Consider the following 23,088-nt stretch of genomic DNA (forward strand, 5'->3'; position numbering starts at 1 on the left):
CTGTACAACCCTTTCCTGTGATGTATGTCTTTACCTGTAATTAGGGGGCATGTACGCCACCAAAAATATATGTCTTGGTTAGCAATAAATCATTCTCTCCTCTCTCTCCTGCCCTCTCTGCCCACACTGTGCGTGGACCTGGCTGTTGAGATCATGGCCATCTAGGAGGTGAGCATGCTACTATGAAATGTGTCCAACTCCTTTTATTTCACTCTCCCATCTCTCCCTATTACTCTATCACTTTACTATAATCTTTACTTATTATCACTGTTCATTGAACCCATGATTAGTTGTGGAGGTTGGCTTCCCCCACACATACCTACAGCCATCACAGGATAAAAGGAACTTTTTTCAGGCTGATGGCAAGAGACTTACTGTGTTCAGTGCATTCAAAGTGGTGTCATCTCGAGATGCTGCAACACAGCCATCTTCTGTGGAACCTCCATCACACATCCCTGCAAATGCTGCCATGCTCCTTCAGGGACGGAGAGAAACACATCAATGCAGAGGCTTTTACCCTCTACTTCCAGAGCACAGTTGTAATCCTGCTCAAATTCCATTACCACATATGTGATAAGCAGATTTTTAATTCTGTCTCTTCTTTTGCAAAAAGAACACAGGTAATATAGTAGTTACGAATTGGGCTCTGATCGGAAAGATTGGCTGGCAATTCAAAGCCACCAGCCGCTCCATGGGAGAAAGGGATTTCTACTCCTTTAAAGAGTTACGGGCTCAGAAACTCACAGGGATATTTCTACCCTGTCCAGTAAGGTAACTGTGAGTCAGCATTGTTGAGATATGAGTTTTTTGTTTGGGCAAAAATTAAAAACAATAATTCTTCTCAGGTAACCCATGCAGAAGGAGAAAGATCACTTTTAGTCAGGTCTCTTTGTGTTTTCTTCATATGCTTTATTAGTAATAAGATTTTAGTTTTCAACAGGTGAGTAATCTACATCTAATTGCAACAACAGTAATGTAAATTACAATCTTTGGGAAGAAAAGTTCCATAAATTTATGTAATGAAATTCTCTGAAACCCAACTTAATTCTTCTCCCATAATGCATCTATTATCTTCAGATGAATCAAGGGTGAAAAGCGAACGTTTCTCATTCCTGAAACACCCTTATCCTACTGTGTGTCATCAGGTATGGTACTGGAGACAGGAGAATGGCTTCAGCCCAAACATGACGCTTAAAGTTCTGATTTGACGGAGTCACTTGGTGTACATGGTTGAGAGTGCATGGCAAGTTATTCTCAGAAATTATTTCAGAGCAAAAGTCTCTGCTGTTCTGGGTATTATGAATAGATTTAAACTTCTCTTTTGTAGATTAGGCATTTATATGTGAGCAAGTACATTCCACAGTGTAATCACAGATATATGTTCTCTGATAGATAAGCCATAAAAATGTCATGTTCGGTCAAGCACTACAGAAAATAGTCTCAGAGTATGGCAATGACATGCAATCTGTAATGGAATTTTAAGGTAGACTGAGTGATCCAATTACTCAACTGGATTGGAGATGGTGGTGATAATTGCATTCATAGCTTTAAGATGTGTTTATTCTGATGAAGATTTCCAAATAAATGTCAATAAGAATTAACAATGGAAAAAAGTGAATTAATCACAGTGAAAATTTTTTCTCTGGTAAGAAGGACCAGGTGTCTGGTTGGAAAGGGTGTTAACACAATTTAATACCAGAAAATGCCCAATGTGTACATAATTTTCAGGAGAAAAGAGAAAGCTTATTGCCTATGAATCAATGCAGCTGACCTAATCCAGAAAGTAAGAGAGCAGATCCCCTTTACCTTGCTGCCCTCAAGTACATAAGGAGGTCACAGTCATTCACACCGGGCATCCAAACCAGTTCCTCATGCTGGGTCACAGCGTCACCATCTGGAGAAGGAAACGGCTGCAAATCTGGAAGTTTGGCCTGTAAGACATGGATGAAGAAGTCACAACAAGGCATGCAGAAAGAGCTGAGAATCTTTAGGCAGCAGAGAAATAACAGAATAAACCATGACTTGTTTTCACCTGTCCTGACACTATGAGGATCACTCCACCAGAGAAAACTGCACAGTACACTACTTAATCTCTACACAATGAGGAGCAAGCCGTGTCAAAGTAAAACACAGCATATGTGCATAAATAATTCAAAATCCAAAAGTCTCAGGACATCGTATTTCTTTGATAAAGAAAAAAAATACACATTTCCAACAGAATAAAGTTAGCAAAGAAACATGCAAATAATGAATCTTCATCTAAGACAGTGTTTCCCAAAGTGGGTGATATTGCTCCCTAGGGGGATGCTGGAATCATTCAGGGTGGGTGTGTGTGTGTGTGGGGGGGAGGGAGGGTGCCTGCAAAAGCATATACCTATACCTTATCTTGAATTTTGGGTTATACAGTACAAATTGTTTTTAATTACCAGGGGGCCCTTAACCTTTTTCCCCCTGAAAAGAGGTCAGTAGGCCAAGTAAGTTAGGGAGCCTATTACCTAAAATTATTTGCTGAAAAATTAAATAAACTCCTCTATACATGAATGTTACTTTCAAGAAAGTTAATTAAAAATATGACTTATGTGCACCATCAAAAAAACCACTTTGGGGTAACAGCCTTTGAGTACTGAAATTAAAATTAAGTAGTCGAATTAGCTTTTGATGATCAAACATAGGGTTGCTTCGGTTAAGGAATAAGGACTATCTGGAATGTTTCAAAAATTTTTATCTTGATAAATAAATATCACAAATGAGTAAATAGTATACAGAAAGTACGAACATTGCACTACGTGGAAAGTGGATGGCATCAGCACAGAGAAGATAAACCAGTGGAGTAGAACAAGGACTGTAAGAATGGCACTGGACTGGGCAGTGTTCACTGTTGTACAGAGGTCCGCTGTGAGTCAGAACCAACTCAACGGCACCTAACACCAACAACAAATACTGAGTAAGGTGCCCATGAGGTGTGGTGGCTAACACTTTAAGGTTGGCAGTTCAAACCTACCAACTACTGCTCTGAGAAATATGTGACAGTTTGCTTCTGTAAAGATCAAAGTCATGGAAACCGGATGGGACAGTTCTATTTTGTAAAATAGTAGCACTGGGTATCAAAATCTATTTGACAACAACAACAACAACAAATTAAGTTGAGTATTAAGGCTCCTTGGTGATGCAATGCTTAAAGGGCTCATCTGCGAACCAAGAAATATCAGCAATTCTAATCTACCAGATGGAAGAAAAATGTACAGCCTTGAAAATTATATGAGGTAGGTTTACTCTGTCTTATTGTTGTACTGTATGTTGAAATTCAGTAAAAAAAACAATGGATATAGACGTTCTGTGTATGTATTCCACTGATTCCTCTCTAGGGAACTTTTTCCAATTAACTTTAAAGTCCATTCTAGTTAGCCTTAAATGGGGAATATTCAAAGCCCAAAACAATTAAGAACAAACCTTTGACAAAGTGGTTGCACACACAAAAAACCTTTTGATTCTCATATTGTTTGGACCAGTGTTGTGTTATTATTCTGCGCTACTGTATATGTATAATGGATAAAACAAATGAGCAATTATGTTAGTGACATTAAAAATGGGGTTTGAAGCATACGATAAAGACAGATCTGAATGAACAAAGATCAGCAGAATAGTTAAATAAAATTTTGAATTAAAGAACCATTATGAACTCACTATGCAATTTATCATTGAAGAAAACAAAGAAAGGCATGTTTCCCAAGTCTGACTCAAGAAAGAATAGAAAAAGCAGCCAGCAGCAAGGAATACTCTAAAATCCAGCTTCTAAATTCCCACTAAAACAAATGAGCGCACCTGAAAGTTGAACTGCAGATCTAGGGCAGTGAAGATACAAAAAGAGGCATAAAAATGATGCCAGAACAACAAAAGATCTGCCAGAAAAAGTAGAAGCACCAAAATGGGATGATTTAAGCATCAATAAATTTCAATGGATTAAAAGGTACCGTATATAACCGAGTATATGCCGACCCAAATATTGGCGAGGCACCTAATTTTACCACAAAAACTGCATTAAAAATGTGCTGAAAAACTCGGCTTAGACATAAGTACACATGGTTAATCATTTAGAAATTAATGAATTATCAACACCTAAAAACAAACAGACAAAAGAAAAGCACCTCATTGTTCTAGATATTACTACTGGCAATTACTTCAGATTTTGGTATTTGGGAAACAGGTAAAGCTATAAAGAACCTTGTCTTTCCTATGTGGTCTATACCTTCAATAACCCTAAAGCACATAATTCTTCTTTTAGTGACTATCTAGTTATCCAACATTTTACATTTATAATATTCAGTTTATTTACTATCTAACAGATTTTGTGCTTCAATGTTTGAGAGTAATGAATGCTGAGGTATGAGGAAGAGTAACACTGGCTGTGATGGCTGAGTTTTTATGTTAATGTTAGGTAGTTTAGCTTAGGGACTAGGGTGTCCATTATGCATGTTCAGAGGTCTGAGCTACTTGCCAAGCAGGAGTGGTACACTGCGCATGCTCAGAGGTTCAGGCTTCAGGCCAGGAAGGGAGGCACACCTGGGTGGGCACTGCACCTGGATTGGCCCACCTAGGTCAGGTCAATTCAATTCAGCCAATGGGGTAGACCAGAGTTGTCCAACACTCTTCCCCATGGAATAATTGAAAAAGGCAGAAGCCCGGAGTGACCGTGTGACTTTCTGAGCAGCTTCCAGGCAAGCCGCAAGCCGGAAGGGGCCCTGTGTATATGTAAACCTGAAACTTCTTCTAACACTCATAAAACTCACTTTATCACAAACCAGGCTTCAGTGTGAATTCTTTCTCATGTGGAACCAAGGACCGAGGTATATCTCATCTCTCCCCCAAGAGCTCTAACATTAACTTGGCTGTCCATGATTATCAGGGTGTAACAGTTGTTGTGGAGGAAAGGCCATTTCCCCCCACATATGGCACCCACCACGTGGCAGCAGGAAAAGTACTCTTTTGAGTTACACCCTATGTAACAATTGTACAGCCCCACAGGAATGTAGAGTGAATGGAAAATTGTATGAAGTGAGGATCCGTGTGGGGACTAGCAGATAAGTAGTGGAAACAGTGAATGAGTATTTTAAAGAGGACAATCGGGCAAGGTAAAAGTAAACCTGAAACTTATAGTACTATGCGCAGCCACTTACTGAAAAGCTAGGGTGAAAAAGTGAAAGAAGAAAAAGATGCAAAGTTTTCTAAAAGTAGTAAAAAGATGTAATCCATGGTTTCCTGAGGAAGGAACTTTTGATCTAGAGACCTGGGGGATGAGGGGGAGTCATTGAAGCATGCCGAGACGGGGAGAGTATCCCCATGGAGACGTGGTCACTGTGGGTTCAAGTTAAGATGGTCTTAGTGCCTTTGCAGGAGGAAGAGAACAAACCTCGTGGCCAAAGTCTATATGCCCTCAGGGGACTGCAGCCTCCAAAGGTCTAAAGGTGATAAAGCACTAGAGGAAGAGAATTCCAAAATCCAAAGTGAGGCTATTAAAAAATCCCAGGCAGCTCCCTTGCTTTCAAAGGTAGAGAAAGCAAAAAAACAAAACAAAAACAAAACCCAAGACCAGCAAAGTAGTAAGAAGCATCTAAGATACCCAAACTTAAATCTGGTGAGAGGCAGGCAGAATGGGTATCAGGCAGATGAGAAGATTTTAGGCAGAGCTGAGAAAACTAAGCCAGAGTCAGAAAGGGACATCATAGTAAAAGCATCTGCTCCCCTGCAGGAATTCAGTGTAAGGAAGACTAGAGATTGTGAAACAAGCAAGCAAGCCAGTGCTGGAAATAGAGATTAGCTCCAAAGCAATGCAAACTAAGAGAGTGAACCTAGAAGATGAAGTTTGGGAGGTGGAGCTTTAGAGGCACTGGTGGAGAAGGCCAGCCCAGAAAATAGAAGCAAGGAGGCAAAGTACAGGAAAGCACGTTTACTTTCAAGGGTAGAAAGAGGGATTGCAGAAGGAGATTGAGAATTGAGAATGTCCTATCCCGTTAAGAGTTATTAACAGACAGCATTAAGGGCAACATCCACACAAGGAATTCACAGTGTTCCCTACAGGGTACAGGGCACACTGTTAGATTATCTCAGAATAAGCAGGAATGGGGAGACAGATGAATACAAGGCCAACCTCATGGCAGCTACTTTGGCAAATTACACCAGACCTAGAAGAAAGTGCTGTAGTTGTGGGAAGACAGGTCATCTTCCAAGAGAGTGTAGGCATCGCAAGCCAATCAGCCAGGCCACCGAGAGTATGCTGTGGCCTGCTTGTCTAGAGCATGAGCCAAGGACATCGAGATTGGGTTTAAAAGAACCTGAATGAACTTTGCCCCTCTGTAGGAAGGGAACTCATTGGGTGAGTCAATGTCATTCACGATTCAACAGTACAGGATGGCCTCTAGCAAAGGCTTCCTGGCTGGAAAATAGAGAAAGCTTGATCTAAGCCCTGCCCAGCAGAGCTCAGAAGGTAAAGCCTCTGCCTAATGCAGCAAAAGAATCTTTGAATGGCAGCAATCACAGGTATCCCCCAATCTCACAGCAGGAGACCAGACCTAGCCAAACTCATAAACTCCCAGCTCCTCTTCTCAATGCCCTAAGTGTGACTCACCACGAAAAGGTAAAAAGCAGGAGTCTCCTATTGAAAGAGTAATGTAGTTTCTATCAGGAATATTGAACCTAAGTACTCAAGGAATTCAAATCAATACAGGAGTTGATCAGAATTGTGAGGAAAAGCCAAAAGCTGTGATTAAATCAGAAATTATTAAGAGCTGCAATTGGGGTCCCCTACCTAAAGGAAATATGGGATGCTTATTAAGAAAGTTCAACCTAAATTCTCAAAGTACTCAGATTGTTGCTGGAATTATTGATCAGGGTTATAAAGGAGAAATTAAGGCAGTGATAAAATCTGATATAGCATAATTTATTAAAAAAGGAAGATTGCTTAAGTCAATTTTTGTTTCCTTGCATTTCTAGAGTAAAAATTTATACCTATCAGGAAAGAATACTTGGGATGTCTGACACCCTTTAAAACCGGGGGTCTTTTGGAATGCTGTTATGGGGATAAAAATAGCACCCCTAAATGGAATTAGAAATTGATGGGAAAAGATTTTTCAGATCTGGATATTGGGTCATTTCTTCAGGGCATTCACAAGGGCCTAAGACTCACCCATTAACTTCCTCTAAATCTAGCATGGAAGGAATAAGTTTACTTAACCATGACAAAATATTGCAAAAGGGTAAAAGCATACAGTGTAATATGCCTGAAGAGCAGCAATATGGCTTAATTGAGCCTGGAACCTTATTGGTAAACTTAAAGAGAAAAAATGTCTGCTTGGTTAAGTTACTTTAAGAACAGCTGGACAAATTTATTAAGAATTTTGTCAGTCGCTCAAATCATCCAGAGTCATTCACATCATCCAGAAATCATCCAGAGTCAGTCATTGAAATCATCCAAGTTCTCACAATTAGTCAGCTCTCTAGATTCTCTGGGAGCTGGGAGCCAACATTTACATAACAATGAACTCTTATACTGGTTTAAAACCTAGTGCTTTAAAGTCTCCATTATTTAGATCTCTCTTCTATCTCTTATGCTCTCTCTAACTTTACTATAATCCTTATATATATTTTAACCGTACAATTGCACCTGTCAAACTGGCGATTAGTTGTGGGGGCTGGCCTTTCGCCCACAAGTTATTGTTAATTTGATTTGTTATGTAACAATAACATAAAGGGCATCTTCCATCTTACAATATGATGTGGTCATCCTTCAGTTTTGTATACTGCCAACCTAACCATGTCAATAATGTTAAGCATGATAAAGTGAAACAAACTTATCTCCTGTTGGAAGCATAAACACCATCTATGAAGCAGCCTTGTCAGGGGAAAGACCAAGTAAGAATTCATTGAATCTCTAGATTAAACTGTCTAGGTTCAAGAAATGAAGAGGCAAGGTAAATGACACAGTCCTCAGGTAGCAGTCAAGTCCTTTAATAGGCCACACCAGAAAAGAGTGTACATGAGCAAGGAGGCACCAGGGGCATGTCCTCACAATTTTTTCCCCCAGTATGAATTATAATCCAAGTCCTGAAATAAAAAGTTGTCTTCTAAAAATGCTCTTGATGGTTCTAGTAGCTGAGTTTTAATATCTACTCATTTCTAAAGTTCTTTCTCACTAGTTAAAGCCACCCAAATATTTCACTCCTGGGTATATATCCAAATGAATTCAAAACAGATGCTTGTACATGAATGTTCATATTATTTACAACAGGCAAAAAGTGGACATAACCCAAACGCACATCAAAAGATGAATGGATACACAAAATGTTGTATTATCCATATAATGAAATAGTACTTAACCATGCAGAAAAACAAAGTTCTGATACATGTTATAATGTGGATAAAAGATATGCTCAGAGACAGAAGGGTAAATATTGTATGACCCCCCATGTGTGAAATGCCTACAATAATAGGCAAATGCATAGAGGCAAAAGTAGTTACACCAGAGGCTGTGAGGAGTGGACTTAGGAAGGTATGACTTAAGGGGTAATGAGTTTCTACTTAGGGTGATGAAAAACATCTAGAAATAGACAATGGTGATAATCACAAAACCTGATGAAATAATTAGTGCCACTGAATCATACATTTGGGTGTGGCTAAAATTATAAAAGATTTGTTATACATATTTTAACCACATACCATGTTTTGTAAGTGAATGAAAACAGAGAACTTGGAGGGAGGGGAAAAAAAAAGAGGACCTGATGCAAAGGGCTTAAGTGGAGAGCAAATGCTTTGAGAATGATTGGGGCAGGGAATGTATGGATGTGCTCTATACAATTGATGTATGTATATGTATGGATTGTGATAAGAGTTGTATGAGTCCCTAGTAAAATGTAAAAAAAGAAAAGAGGAGAGAAAAAAAGAAAATGATTAGGGCAGAGAATGTACAGATGTGCTTTATACAATTGATGTATGTGTATGTATAGACTGTGATAAGAGTTGTGTGAGCCCCTAATAAATTGTTTTAAACAAAAGAAAGAAAAGAAAACAGAGAACTTAACAGACACATCTTGCATAAGCGCTCAAAACTATGGACAAAGAAATGTATAATGAGACAGACTACTAAAATTGTGTTGTCACTCTATGGAATTGCCTGCTATATCAACTCTTATGTCCATGATGGTCACAGTGGCCAATAACTCAACATCCATTCCAACTCCAATAATAGTCCATGTCAGGCATGCAAAACCTAAATCCTTTAGAAATAAACACATGATTTAGAAATAAACACATGACCCATCCATGGCAGAAATGTGTACACACTCTTGGGACCTTGTGAGAAAATTCTCTTTGCTCCTAAGAAGAGAAGGATAACACAAAGCCTTCTAACATAAGAGGGCACAGGTCCTGAGAACAGGCTTCCAATAAAAAAAACACTGTATATACTAGAGTGTAAACCGACCCGACTATCAGCCAATGCACCCAATTTTATCACAAAAAACTGCATTAAAAATATGCTCGAAAAACTTGGCTTATACATGAGTATACATGGTACCTTAACCATGTAGACACTTCTGAAGGATTTTCTAAGTTTTTAAAAAATAAATGCATGCGGTAACCTTAAGAGAGGACAAAAAGACAACAACCCTCTATATTTAAATTAAATTCCCTAAAACAATGTACACAATGGCAACAATTTGAAGATGCTGCTCTATATAATAGAGTTTGGCAGAATAATAAGAAATGAAAACTTAGTTTTAAAAAGCTACTAAAATTTCCTTTACCTGATGACTAGGGCCAACACGAATTTCTCCCTGGGTACTGTTCAGCCTCCTGTTATAAAAGAGTAGATGAAGTTAGCAAATAGAGTTTTGACATGAAGATTCTTTTTTTTTTGGGGGGGGGTAGTTAGTTCAAGGATAGTTTGTTGGCCTTTAGGAGTGTTTTCCTGTACAGTCTGTTGGGGCACTATGCCCTGGCCCCAAAGTCCACCTTCAGCATTCCCTGGGGACTTTGTGGCTCCATGCAATTCTGCTGCACTCCCCCAGGGCTTTGCCTCAGTAAACATTCCTTTTTTGACATAAGCATTCATACATTCTTCTAGGAAAAGAATTCACTTCATAAAAATGGGAAACTCAGAATTAATAACTTCCATATTTCTAAATTGGCACACATAGTACATATAGTACCCAGCTCCCCAAAACATATATCTAAAATAATTTACCTCTAAAAACCTGATTATACAGATTGTATCTTGAACACCTTCCTACATCATCACTACTTCAGCCTCAGTGAGTTGTACCTTTTTCTCCAGTATAATCCCAGAAAGATGTTTCTTCTTTCAAAACATTTCAAGATGTGCTATTTGATATCAGTGGGATAAACGTAAAGTTTCTAGGTCATGCATTCTATCATTTACTCACTCATTCATTCAACTAATTTATTAAGTACCTACTACAAGTCAGGATGGAGTCCTAGTGGTACAATGGCTAAGTGCTCAGATGTTAACCAAAAGATTAGTGGTTCAAACTCACTAGTAGCTCCATGGGAACCATAAATTCAAGGGTTAAAGAAGTTTGTAGAAAAATTTAATTAGCCCCCAAACTATTAGGGCCATCAATGAGGGAATTGGGATCAACTTGAGAACTTTGGCACAGGGAATACAGAGACTGAGAAAAAGGGAAGGACACAAACATAGAGGAGGCACAAATTGATAAATGGGATATAATGAAGATAAAACACCTGTGTATATCGAAGACGTCACCAAGAGAGTAGTAAGAGATTCCACGGACTGGGAAAACATCTTTAGCAATGACACATCAAACCAAGGCCTTAGTCCTAAAATCTACAACACTCTGCTAGCTTCCCAAAAGAAAAAATTACCCACTGAGGAGGTGGACAAAGGACCTGAACAGAAGTTTCACAGGGGCAGAAATCCAAACAGCCAATAAACATATGAGGAAGTGTTCCCAATCTTTAGCCATAAGAGAAATGCAAATTAAAACAACAATGAGGTACCACCTAACACCCTCAAAAATAGCCCAATTCAAAAAATCAGAAAGCAACAAGTGTTGGAGGGGCTGTGGGGAGACAGGAACTCTCATCCACTGCTGGTAGACCTGTAAGTATGTACAGCCACTATGGAAATCGATCTGGCGATACCTAAAACAGATGGAAATCGAGTTACCATACGACCCAGCAATCCCCCTACTGGGCATATACCCAGAAGAGGCAAGAAACAAACCAAGGCCAGACATCTGTGCTCCAATGTTCATTGTGACACAGTTCACAATTGGCAAGGAGTTGGAAACAACCCAAATTTCCAACAACTGATGAATATATTAAAAAACTGTGGTACATACATGCCCATTGTTACTACCCATTTTAAAAAGCAGTAATGAACACATGAAGCACATCACTGCATGGGAAGAACTGAGGGAAATCAAGCTAAGTGAATTAAGCCAAGCACAAACGGACAAGTACAACATGAGTCCGCTAAGGAAAGCTTTAAAAAAGAATGAATGCAAAAAAAAAAAAAAGAATAAATGCAAAAGGGGCATAGGGAAAAAGTTACTGTATACAATCATTCCTGGGGGGAGGACCAGGTAGTATGGCATGGGCCAGACCAAATCCAGGGATACATATGGTAGCCAACTAAAAAGGAGGGAGGGAAAGGGAAAAAAATGGGTAGTAGGGGCACAGGGCACTAAACCACCCAAGGGGAGGGTACAGTTTATATCTCCACAGGGAAAGAGGGCCAAGACTTCAACCCAGTGCTCCAAGATGTGAATGCAACATGCCGGCATGGAGTAGGGAACTAGTGGAGATGTCTGAGGGACTGGCCCCAATCCCAACTACGTGGACACCCGCCCTTCCCCTCAGAAGAATTTATTTCAGAGGACAGCACTGAAGCAGCAGCTCAGGGAGAGGGACATGTCTGATCAGAGCACATGGGAGCAAATGAAAGGGGAGGAAGAGAGAGTTGAGCACATCTTGGCCCACCAAGCCTTGAGGATGATATTCCCACTGAGAGCAGCCAATCCACAGAGACAATCACTTGGCTGGCCCCACTATGAGACACAACATCCCTCACTGACCCATCGCCCTACAGGGGACAACACTAGAGACACAGTGTAAAAATTCCACTCAATCTGATCCCACCACACCAAGGCAAAACACTAAGGGCATGGGATAGAACAACAAGGAAAAAAGAACAATGAAGTCCCCAGGGAAAACCAAAAATAGATTTTGGGGCCAGGACTTGGCACCCGAACAGACTCCACTAGAAAATACTCCTGTAGGCCAAAAACAGTCCTTGAACTAACTACAAGCTTTTCTTTCTTTCTTTCTTTCTTTTTTAACATTTTATTAGGGGCTCATACAACTCTTATCACAATCCATATATATACATACATCAATTGTATAAAGCACAGCCGCACATTCTTTGCCCTAATCATTTTCGAAGCATTTGCTCTCCACTTAAGCCCTTTGCATCAGGTCCTCTTTTTTCCCCTCCCTCCCCAGCTGCCCCCTCCCTCATGAGCCCTTGATAATTTAAATATTATTACTTTGTCATATCTTGCCCTATCTGGCATCTCCTTTCAGCCCCTTTTCCAATGTCCAGGGAGGATGTCACATGTAGATCCTTGTAATCGGTTCCCCCTTTCCAACCCACTCACCCTCTACTCTCCCAGTATCGCCCCTTACACCCCTGGTCCTGAAGGTATCATCCATCCTGGATTCCCTGTGCCTCCAGCTCCCATATGCACCAGTGTACAACCTCTGCTCCATCCAGACCGGCAAGGTAGAATTTGGATCATGGTAGTGTGTGTGTGTGTGGGGGGGGGGGGCGGGGGGGAGGGAGGAAGCATTTAGGGACCAGAGGAAAGCTGTATTCTTCATCGGTGCTAGACCCCTCTGTGAGGGGATCTCCAGTGGCCGACAAATGGGCTTTGAGTCTCTACTCTGCACTTCCTCTTTCATTCACTATGGTAAGATTTTTTAAAAGAATCTTTTTATGATGCCTTATACCTGATCCCTTTGACACCTCGTGATCGCACAGGCTGGTGTGCTTCTTCCATGTGGGCTTTGTTGCTTCTGAGCTAGATGGCCGCTTATTTACGTTCAAGCCTTTAAGACCCCAGACACTATCTTTTTTGATAGCCAGGCACCCTCAGCATTCTTCGCAAGCTTTTCTTTCTTGTTGTTGTATTTTGTTTTTGCTTTTTGTAATTGGCTTGTTGTTTTGTTTTATTTTGTTGCTTGGTTTTGCTCTGTCTTGTTTTTGTGTATGTTATTATCTCAGCAGGTCTGTCTAAATAAAATAGGCTGGATGAACAATCTGAAGGAGAAAACAATGGGAGCAACAGTTCCACGGGGACATGGGATAGGGGGCGGTGGGGGGAAGGAAATGGTGTTAACAAACCCAGGGACAAGGGAACAACAAGTGATCCAAATCAGTGGTGAGGAGAATGTAGGAAGCCTGGTAGGGCGTGACCAAGGGTAATGTAACCAAGAAGAATTACAAAAACCCAAATGCAGGCTGAAAATTATAGTGGGACAAGAGGAAAGAGCTAGGAGGCAAAGGGCATTTATAGAGGTCTAAATAATGGCATGTACGTATATAAATATATTTATATATGAGGATGGGGAAATAGATCTATGTGCATATATATATATATATATATATATATATATATGTTTACTATTAAGGTAGCAGATCAATAATGGGCCGCCACTCAAGTACTTCCTCAATGCAAGAATACTTTCTTCTATTAAACTGGCATTCCATGATGCTCAACTTACCGACACAATCACTGAAGACAAAGCACGTGAATAAGCAAATGTGAAGAAAGCTAATGGTGCCCGGCTATCAAAAGATATAGATAGCATCTGGGGTCTTAAAGGCTTGAGGGTAAATAAGTGGCCATCTAGCTCAGAAGCAACCAAGCCCACATGGAAGAAGCACACCAGCCTGCATGATCACGAGGTGTCGAAGGGATCAGGTATCAGGCATCAAAGAACAAAAAAATCGTATCATTGTTAATTGGCGGGGGGGGGGGAGTGCGGGGTGGGGTCCCAAAGCCCATCTGTAGGCAATTGGACATCCCCCTACTGAAGGGTCTCGGGGAGGAGACGAGCCAGTCAGGGTGCAGTGTAACATAAAACATACAACTTTACTCTGGTTCCTGGATCTTCCCCCCACCCCCTATCATGATCCCAATTCTACTTTACAAATCTGGCTAGACCAGAGGATGTACACTGGTACAGATGGGAACTGGAAACACAGGGAATCCAGGGTGGATGATCCCTTCAGGACCACTGGTGACAGTGGTGGCAATACTAGGAATGTAAAGGAAGAGTAGGTTGGAAAGGGGGAACAGATTACAAGGATCTACATGTGACCTCCTCCCTGGGGGAATGGACAACAGAAAAGTGGGTGAAGAGAGATGTTGGACAGGGCAAGCTATGACAAAATATTAATTTATAAACCATCAAGGGTTCATGAGGGAGGGGAGAGCGGGGAGAGAGAGGAAAAATGAGGAGCTGATGCCAAGGGCTTAAGTGGAGAGCAAATGTTTTGAGAATGATGAGGGCGATGAATGTACAAATGTGCCTTTACACAATTGATGTGTTCATGGATTGTAGTAAGGGTTGTATGAACCCCTAATAAAATGATTTAAAAAGAAAAAATTTATTATCTTTTTATTTCATTTTTCCATGAGTCTTTTTCCCCCTATGAAGTTTCTTAATATTACAGCTAGTGAACCATATAGAGCAGGTCTACCCTGTCCTATAGGGTCACTATGAGTCAGAATCAATTGATTGACATATGGCAACAATAACATTAGCCAAGATTTTTTCTAGGCATTGTGAACTAATAAACAAAACAATGTCCATGTCTTTTTGGAACTTACATTCAAACTGTGAGGGCAGAGACACCACAGAAACAAGCAATAAGTCAGCAGATAAAGATGTCAAAGAGTCAAATAAAAGGCGAATAATAAAGTATTTTTAAAACCTTTATGGAGGATAGTCAAAAGAGCTCATCAGGAAAGTTAACTTAAACAGAGGCATAGCAGGTAAGGGAATGAGCCCACCAGGGAAAAGTCATCCCATTCTGGTCTATGCCATTCCAATGTCTTCCCCTTCCCTATAGTTATGAATCAAAGTCCTTTCCATGCCAAGTGACAACAGTCTTTTTTTGTATCTCATGGTCACCTCTGAAATTTCAACAGTTGCAGCTTGTAATTAATTATCTGCTGACCTGACCTGAACTGGAGAACACATTCAAGTAACAGAAGGCTCAGAGGGACACAGTCTATTGCTATTCCCCCATGACGCCAATATTCCTGTCACATATGAACCTGTGAAAGCGAATTTTGGTATATGTATTAGTTTTTTAGGGTCCTTGGTTTCCGTACTTTGTTCTTTTAAATTCAGCTTTTTTTCTCTCATGAAGAGTCCTGTTTTATCAACAGTGGGCAGTAAATGTGAGAAAGAGAAAGACAAAAACAAGCAAAAAGAATGACAATATGCAATCTACAGGCCTTATAGCACCATCCCCAAACACCCAAACCAAAGAACAGATCCAATATTACCTGGGCAAACACAGAACACTGCAGGGGAAACAGCAGTAAATGCTAAGGGAGGGATGAAAATTAGGAGGTTTGGGAAGGAAGTGTTCCCTGAGTGGTTCTGTTCTAAAGAGACACAGGGATGACAGTTACAGCAGCCCAGAGAAAGCAGAGAGAGACTTGTTAAGCGGCAATAAAAACAAACAGGTTCAAAGTACTGAATTTAATATGCAAGTCATCTTTATTCTTTTAGGAAGGAAATGGCATGTTCAAATTAAAAAAAAAAAAGAAGCTAGATAGAGATGGATTTTCCTAGAAGGTTTATGTAGAAGTTAGAAGCAGTGGCAAAGATTTCAGCTGGCCAGGGAAGACTACTTTAATAATCAGAGCTTCCTTAAAAACAAGCAGGGCTACCACCCTTTTCCTTCCAATTTGCCCCTTTCTGTTAGAGAACTAGCCATGAGCAAAAAACTGTTAAATGCTCGTGTTTATTTCAAAATGCTTTCCTAACTATAAATAGGTCTAGCCCAGGGGTTCTCAACCTTCCTAAAGCAGGCAGTGACCCTTCAATACAGTTCCTCATGTGGTGGTGACAACCTCCTCCCCCATCAATTTATTTTCGTTGCTACTTCGTAACTGAAATTTTGCTACTGTTATGAATCAGGCCACCCCTGTGAAAGGGTCATTCAACCTCTAGGTTAAGAACCGCTGAACTCTGGCCAAAATAGATCACCTCAGAAAGTTCCAGCCATAGTTTTTCTATTGCTACCTGTGCTACCTTTGAGCTTTTAAGCTCTTTTCAGAAGGTATATATTATTCCAGAACTCTCAAAAGACTGGTTACCAAATCACTCCAGTCTCTGCAACATACACTGGTCGCATTCACAATCAAACTGCGGCCAGGACAATTCTGACTCCGTTCTTGGACAAAGTAAGCATCCTAGTTCATTTTTACATCATTATCAGTTAAATATTTAGCTCAAAATGAAAGTTTCCTGGTGTGATGAAGTGAAATTATTTGGAATGGCTCTTCTATGTCTTTGTTACTCCCACCAATTAACTGAGCACATCAAGCCAATGGGGTATGGGAGCTCGGCTCTGTTGTTCCTCGGAGTGTCAGAGTGCAGCATCTCAGGAGCAGAAAGAGGAATACCAAAATCACCAAGAAAGAGGAGCCTCTGTGAAGCATCAGAGCCCGATCCACTGGTGGCGCAATGACACAGGGCTGACAGGCTGAGGAAGAGGTAAGAGAGGGAGGGCGCTGGGAAGGAAGGTGGGAGGGGAGTGAAGCTGGCTGAGAAGAAGCAGTGCTATGGATAAGACTGTGTCCTTAATGGTTTCTCGTCCTGACCTATAGTAGCTTTCCTAACAAAGGGTCCTTGGTAATCATGAGCATCATCTGTGAGTTCTGTGGCAAGAGATAATCAAAAGCGGAGCGCCACAGGAGGGGTGGCTGGTAGCCGATTGGAGTAAAGAAGGAAGGGGGACGGGGGCTTGCCTGACCTCTGCCTGGAGGCAATCAGCCTGCAGCTGGAGTGGAGTTCTTTCTCGGTCTTCCTTGTACAGCCAGAGAAGGGCACAGGTAGCATTCCTGCCATGTCGTCACGTGGTCAAATGAGTATTTCTAGACCAGCTCTACTCTACCAGCTCCAGTTGGTGCAAAGTTCATTCCAATTCACAGTGAAGGACAGCTGTGCTCCATGCAGTTGTGAAGGACTGATTTTCTACAAGGAGATCAGCAGGCCTTTCTTCCAACAAGCCTTTTGTTTACAGCTGAACATGTTAACCATTTGTACCCTCCGGTGATTCCTACTAAGAGGTAGGAAGTGATAAAATCACCAGAAATGACTATTTAAATGTAATACCAACAGCTTCTAGAAAACACTTTTAATAATCATATGATGAAGATATATTTTTCTTTTACTTAACACAGCAATTCTCAAACTTCCTGAACTCAGAATATAAGAAGTTATGTTTATGAAAAATGTCAAGGTAGATATTAATAAAAAAGCAGTAAAACACATTACATGATAATGTATTTTTCCCATTTAAAAAATCATTTTGTTGGGGCACATACAACTCATCATAATCTATACATCCATCCATTGTGTAAAGCTCATTTGTACATTCATTGCCATCATCATTCTCAAAACATATGCTCTCCACTTAAGCCCCTGGCATCAAAATGTATGTTTGTTTTTTTTAATTCAAACAAGCTTCATTTGTGTTTATTTAGCTTTCTAACTCTGCTTGTGCCTTCAACACTTTCACAATGATTGTCCGCTCCTCAATAAGGAAAGCACGCTTGATCTTGATCCTGTCTCGGGCACATTTAGTGCACATGAACTCACCATTAGACCTACTGACATGTTTTTTGTTTTTGGACAACCTCATGAGAACTTTGGGTCTCACAGCACAGAATCATTGAAGTCGGCCCGGGCACATGCCACATGCAGATTTCGGCGCTTTCCCAACCTTCTTTGTATACAGGTAAACGATTCTGTTACCAGGAGTTCGGGGCAGCCAAGTTTTGTTAGAGGCTGTATTGTAGGACTGCCTACGCCCGTAGGTCAGACGCTGAACCATTTTGAATGCCTCCATACAGCGTCTCCGGAAGAGGGATAATGTACGTTTTTATGAAACTATTTTTGAATAAAAAAACTCTGAAAAATAGGGGCATTGTTTCCCTTTTGTTTTTTTAATTTTAACAATTTATTAGGGGCTCATACAATTCTTATCACAGTTCATACATATGCATACATCAATTGTATAAAGCACATCTGTACAGTCTTTGCCCTAATCATTTTTTTCTCTTTTCTTTTTTTACATTTTATTAGGGACTCATACAACTCTTATCACCATCCATACATATATCAGTTTTATAAAGCACATCCATACATTCCCTGCCCCAATCATTCTCAAGGCATTTGCTCTCCACTTAAGCCCCTTGCATCAGGTCCTCTTTTTTTTTCCCCTCCCTCTCCTTTCCCCCCTCCCTCATGTGCCCTTGGTTATTTATACATCGTTATTTTGTCATATCTTGCCCTATCCGGAGTCTCCCTTCCCCCCTTCTCTGCTGTCCCTCTCCCAGGGAAGAGGTCACATGTGGATCCTTGTAATCAGTTCCCCCTTTCCAACCCACTCACCCTCCACTCTCCCAGCATCGTCCCTCACACCCTTGGTCCTGAAGGTATCATCCACCCTGGATTCCCTGTACCTCCAACCCTCATATGTACCAGTGTACAGCCTCTGTCCTATCCAGCCCTGCAAGGTAGAATTCGGATCATGGTAGTTGGGGGGAGGAAGCATCCAGGATCTGGGGGAAAGCTGTGTTCTTCATCGGTACTACCTCGCACCCTAATTAACCCATCTCCTCTCCTAAACGCCTCTATGAGGGGATCTCCATTGGCCGACACTTGGGCCTTGGGTCTCCACTCTGCACTTCCCCCTTCATTTAATATGATATATATATATACATATATACACATACATATATATATACACACACATACACACACATCTTTTTTTTTTTTTTTGCATGATGCCTTATACCTGGTCCCTTGGCACCTCGTGATCGCACTGGCCGGTGTGCTTCTTCCATGTAGGCTTATTTGCTTCTGAGCTAGATGGCTGCTTGTTCACCTTCAAGCCTTTAAGACCCCAGACACTATCTCTTTTGATAGCCGGGCACCATCAGCTTTCTTCACCACATTTGCTTATGCACCCATTTGTCTTCAGCGATCCTATCATGGAGGTGTGCAGTCAATGATATGATTTTTTGTTCTTTGATGCCTGGTAACTGATCCCTTTGGGACCACTCGATCACACAGGCTGGTGTGTTCTTCCATGTGGACTTTGTTGCTTCTGAGCTAGATGGCCGCTTGTTTATCTTCAAGCCTTTAAGACCCCAGTCACTATCTCTTTTGATAGCCGGGCACCATCAGCTTTCTTCACCACATTTACTTGTTCACCCACTTTGGCTCCAGCCGTTGTGTCGGGAGAGTGAGCATCATAGAGTTCCAATTTAATAAAAGAAGGTATTCATGCATTGAGGGAGTGTTTGAGTAGAGGCCCAAGGTCCTTCCGCCACCTTAATACTTGACCTATAAATATAGACACATAGATCTATTTCCCCATCCTCCTATATATATTTGCATGTACATGTCTTTGTCTAGACCTCCATGAATGCCCTTTGACTCCTAGCTCTTTCCTCCATCTCCCTTGACCTTCCTCCTGCCCTACTACCATGCTTCATCGCCACCTGGGCTAGAGTATACCTCTTCTCTAAGCAACCTTACCCTTGATCATTTCCCACCAGGCCTGCCACTCCCCCTTCTCTACCATTTGGGGTCCCATGTTTTTCCCTTGTCCCTGGGTTTGTTAACACCACTTCCTTACCCCCCCTACTCCCCCACCCCAAGTCCCCCCGGAACTGTCGGTCCCGTTGTTTTTCCTCCAGATAGTTCATCCAGCCTGTCCTATTCAGACAGACCTGTGGAGTCACTAACATGCACGAAAACAAGACAGAGGAAAACAAAGCAACAGTATACAACCAGACAACAAAAACAAACCACTGACAAAGAACAGAACAAAACAGTTCACAAGAGAAAAGCTTGTAGTTAGTTCAGGGATCGTTTGCTGGCCCTTAGGAGCGTTTTCCAGTCCAGTCTGTTGGGGCACCACGCCCTGGCCCCAAAGTCCACTTTCAGCATTCCCTGGGGACCTTGCCACTCCATTCCCTTGTTGTTCCGCTGCACTCCCCCAGTGATTTGCCTCGGTGTGGTGGGATCAGGTCAGGTGCAATTCCCACACTGTGTCTCCGGTGCTGTCCCCTGTATCGCCCTTAGTCACTGAGGGGCATCATGTCTCATAGTAGGGCCAGCCATGTTGTTCTCTCTGTGGACTGGCTGCTCTACTCAGGAACATCATCATCACGGCCTGGTGGGCCAGGCTGTGCTCCACTCTCTCCTCCTGCCCCTTTGTTTCCCATTTTTGCATGTGTATTTTGTCTATGTCTCCTTTGAATTCTCTTATCTGTTTCAGCATTCAATCTGCTGCATTTAAGAAGTTTTGTTAAAGTATATGAAGACAATTCAGCCTCACACGGATCTATAATTGGGAAAGGTAGGAATATTTTAATAGCCTTTTAATGATCACAGATTTTTTTAATACTACACCAAAAGACAAGTTTCTTTTAAATGATTTATAATATATAATAAGAGGGAGCATGGCAAAAAATGATGGAGGCAGGGGAACTGGAAAGTTTGCAAAGAGTTAAAGGCAACGGAGGCCAAGAATGCTATACACAAAACCCTGCAATAGTGGTGATATACAAGTAGATGTAGGTAGGCTAAACAGGTATGGAGGGAAGACTGGGAGTGTACCCATGAACATATGCAGGTTTCATAGGGGATATATGTGTATGTGTCTTTTCCTTCACTAAAGACATATCCATTAATGCGTTAAAAGGGGAAAAGTGATAAAAACTTTGATACAAGCAGCCATCTAGTTGAGAAGCATCAAAGCCCACATGGAAGAAGCAAACAAGCCGGTCTGATCACGAGGTGCAGAAGGGACCAGTTATCAGACATCAAAGAGCTAAAAACCGTATCAGTGGGTGCCCACCTCCCTGATAGGATCAATGAAGACAAACCTGAGCATAAGCGAAAGTGGTGAAGAAAGCTGATGGTGCCCAGCTATCTAGGGTCTTAAAGGCTCGAAGATAAACAAGTGGGCAGACAGCTCAGAAGCAACAAAGCCCACATGGAAGAAACACACCAGCCTGTGTGACCACGAGCTATCGAAGGGATCAGGTATTAAGCATCAAGGAACAAAAAAATCATATCATTGAAAATGTGGGTGAGTGCAGAGTGGAGACTCAAAGCCCAATGATAGCCAACCGGACACCCCTTGCTGAGGGGTTGTGGGGAGGAGATGAACCAGGCAGGGTGCAGGGTAGCAACGATGAAATATATAATTTTCCTCTAGTTCTTAAATACTTCTCCCCCCCCATCATGATCGCAATTCTACCTTACCAATCTGGCTAGACCAGAGGATGTACATTGGTACAGATAGCAACTGGAAACATAGGGAATCCAGGACAGAGGACTCCTCCAGGACCAGTGATGAGAATGGCGATGCCTGGAGGGTAGAGAGAATGTGGGGTAGAAAGGGGGAATTGATTACAGTAATCTACGTATAGCATCCTCCCTGGGGGAGGGACAGCAGAGAAGAGGGCAGGGGGAGATGTCAGACAGTGTCATATATGACAAAATAATAATAATATATGAATGATGAAGGGTTCATGGGGTGGGGGGAGTGGAGAGGGAGGGGGAAATGAGCAGCAGATATTAAGGGCTCAAGTAGAAGGCAAATGTTTTGAGAATGATGAGGGTAACAAATGTACATATGTTCTTGACACAATCGATGTATGTATGGATTGTGATAAGAATTGTACAAGCCCCCAATAAAATGATTAAAAAAAAACCAACTTTGATACAACCAAACACCTTGAGGGAATGAGTTGCTGAGCAGTGGTTCTCAGCCTTCCTAATGCCACGACCCTTTAATACAGTTCCTCATGTGTGATGACCCCCACCCCCAACCATAAAACTATTTTTGTTGCTACTTCATCACTGTAATTTTGCTACTGTGATGAAACAGGCGAGCCCTGTGAAAGGGTCGTTTGACTGGTGTAGAGGGTAAGGGCCATAGTCTTAGGGAACATCAGGGTCGACTGACATAACACACAGTAGTTTACAAAGATAATGTACTATATCCCACCCTGGTGAAGAGCAACTTAGGGTCCTAAAACCTGAGCAGTCATCCAAGGTCTTTCACTAGAAGGAGGAAGGGAGGATAAGGACAATCAAAAGACCCATGAAAACAATCACTTCAATGGACCAATGGACCAGAAGAACTCCATCAACTGCTCCGAAAAACATCACATAAGATCCTAGATAGAGTGGGAGGAAAAATGAGAAACCAGGCCTACTGCTCAAATGGCTGTTGATAGAATCCCTTTAGGTCTGGAAGTGAATTTACCCCATGTTAGAATAAGTAACCACTGCAGATCGTAAGTATAGCGCTTACCCAAGGACAAAGTTCAGAGAGGAGAGAATGAAGGAGAAATGAAAACAAGGGAAGATGGAAACAAATGATAGTACACTGAGAGTATTGCAAAGGAAGAGTGGAAAAAACTTGTTGAAAGTAAAATTGACTATCTGCTACATCCAATTCATAAAAGGTGTTGTTTTGGTTTTTAAAGATGTTGTGAAGTGTGATCTACAATATGTCAACGGGTTTTTTGCACTCTGGTGTATTTAAATCCACTCGTCTGCCTCGCCCTTGAATGGGTCTTCTTCCCAGGCATTATTTTGAATCATCATGCATTGGTCTTGGGGTGGGGTGGGGTAGGGGAGGATTAAAAAACAAGTAGATCACAATAGTTATCAGTTACATTTTCAAATGAGAAGTGTTTCAAGGGAAAAAGTGATATTTCA

The 23,088-nt window shown here is 41.4% G+C and overlaps 1 protein-coding gene across 5 annotated transcripts in view; it reads right to left on the reverse strand.

Moving 5' to 3' along the window:
- The window catches only part of RERE (arginine-glutamic acid dipeptide repeats), a 535,168-nt gene that overhangs the window by 160,762 nt on the left and 351,318 nt on the right, over window positions 1-23,088 (reverse strand). For all 5 annotated transcript variants that reach the window (XM_075550652.1, XM_075550645.1, XM_075550656.1 and 2 more), the window contains 3 exons: window positions 9,795-9,843; window positions 1,807-1,931; window positions 376-475 (listed from right to left, as the gene is read on the reverse strand). In XM_075550652.1, the coding sequence (XP_075406767.1) occupies window positions 376-475; window positions 1,807-1,931; window positions 9,795-9,843 (274 nt within the window). The remainder of the gene's footprint in view (window positions 1-375; window positions 476-1,806; window positions 1,932-9,794; window positions 9,844-23,088) is intronic.

Source organism: Tenrec ecaudatus, chromosome 1 (genome assembly GCF_050624435.1).
Source record: "Tenrec ecaudatus isolate mTenEca1 chromosome 1, mTenEca1.hap1, whole genome shotgun sequence".
Classification (NCBI taxonomy): Eukaryota; Metazoa; Chordata; class Mammalia; order Afrosoricida; family Tenrecidae; genus Tenrec; species Tenrec ecaudatus.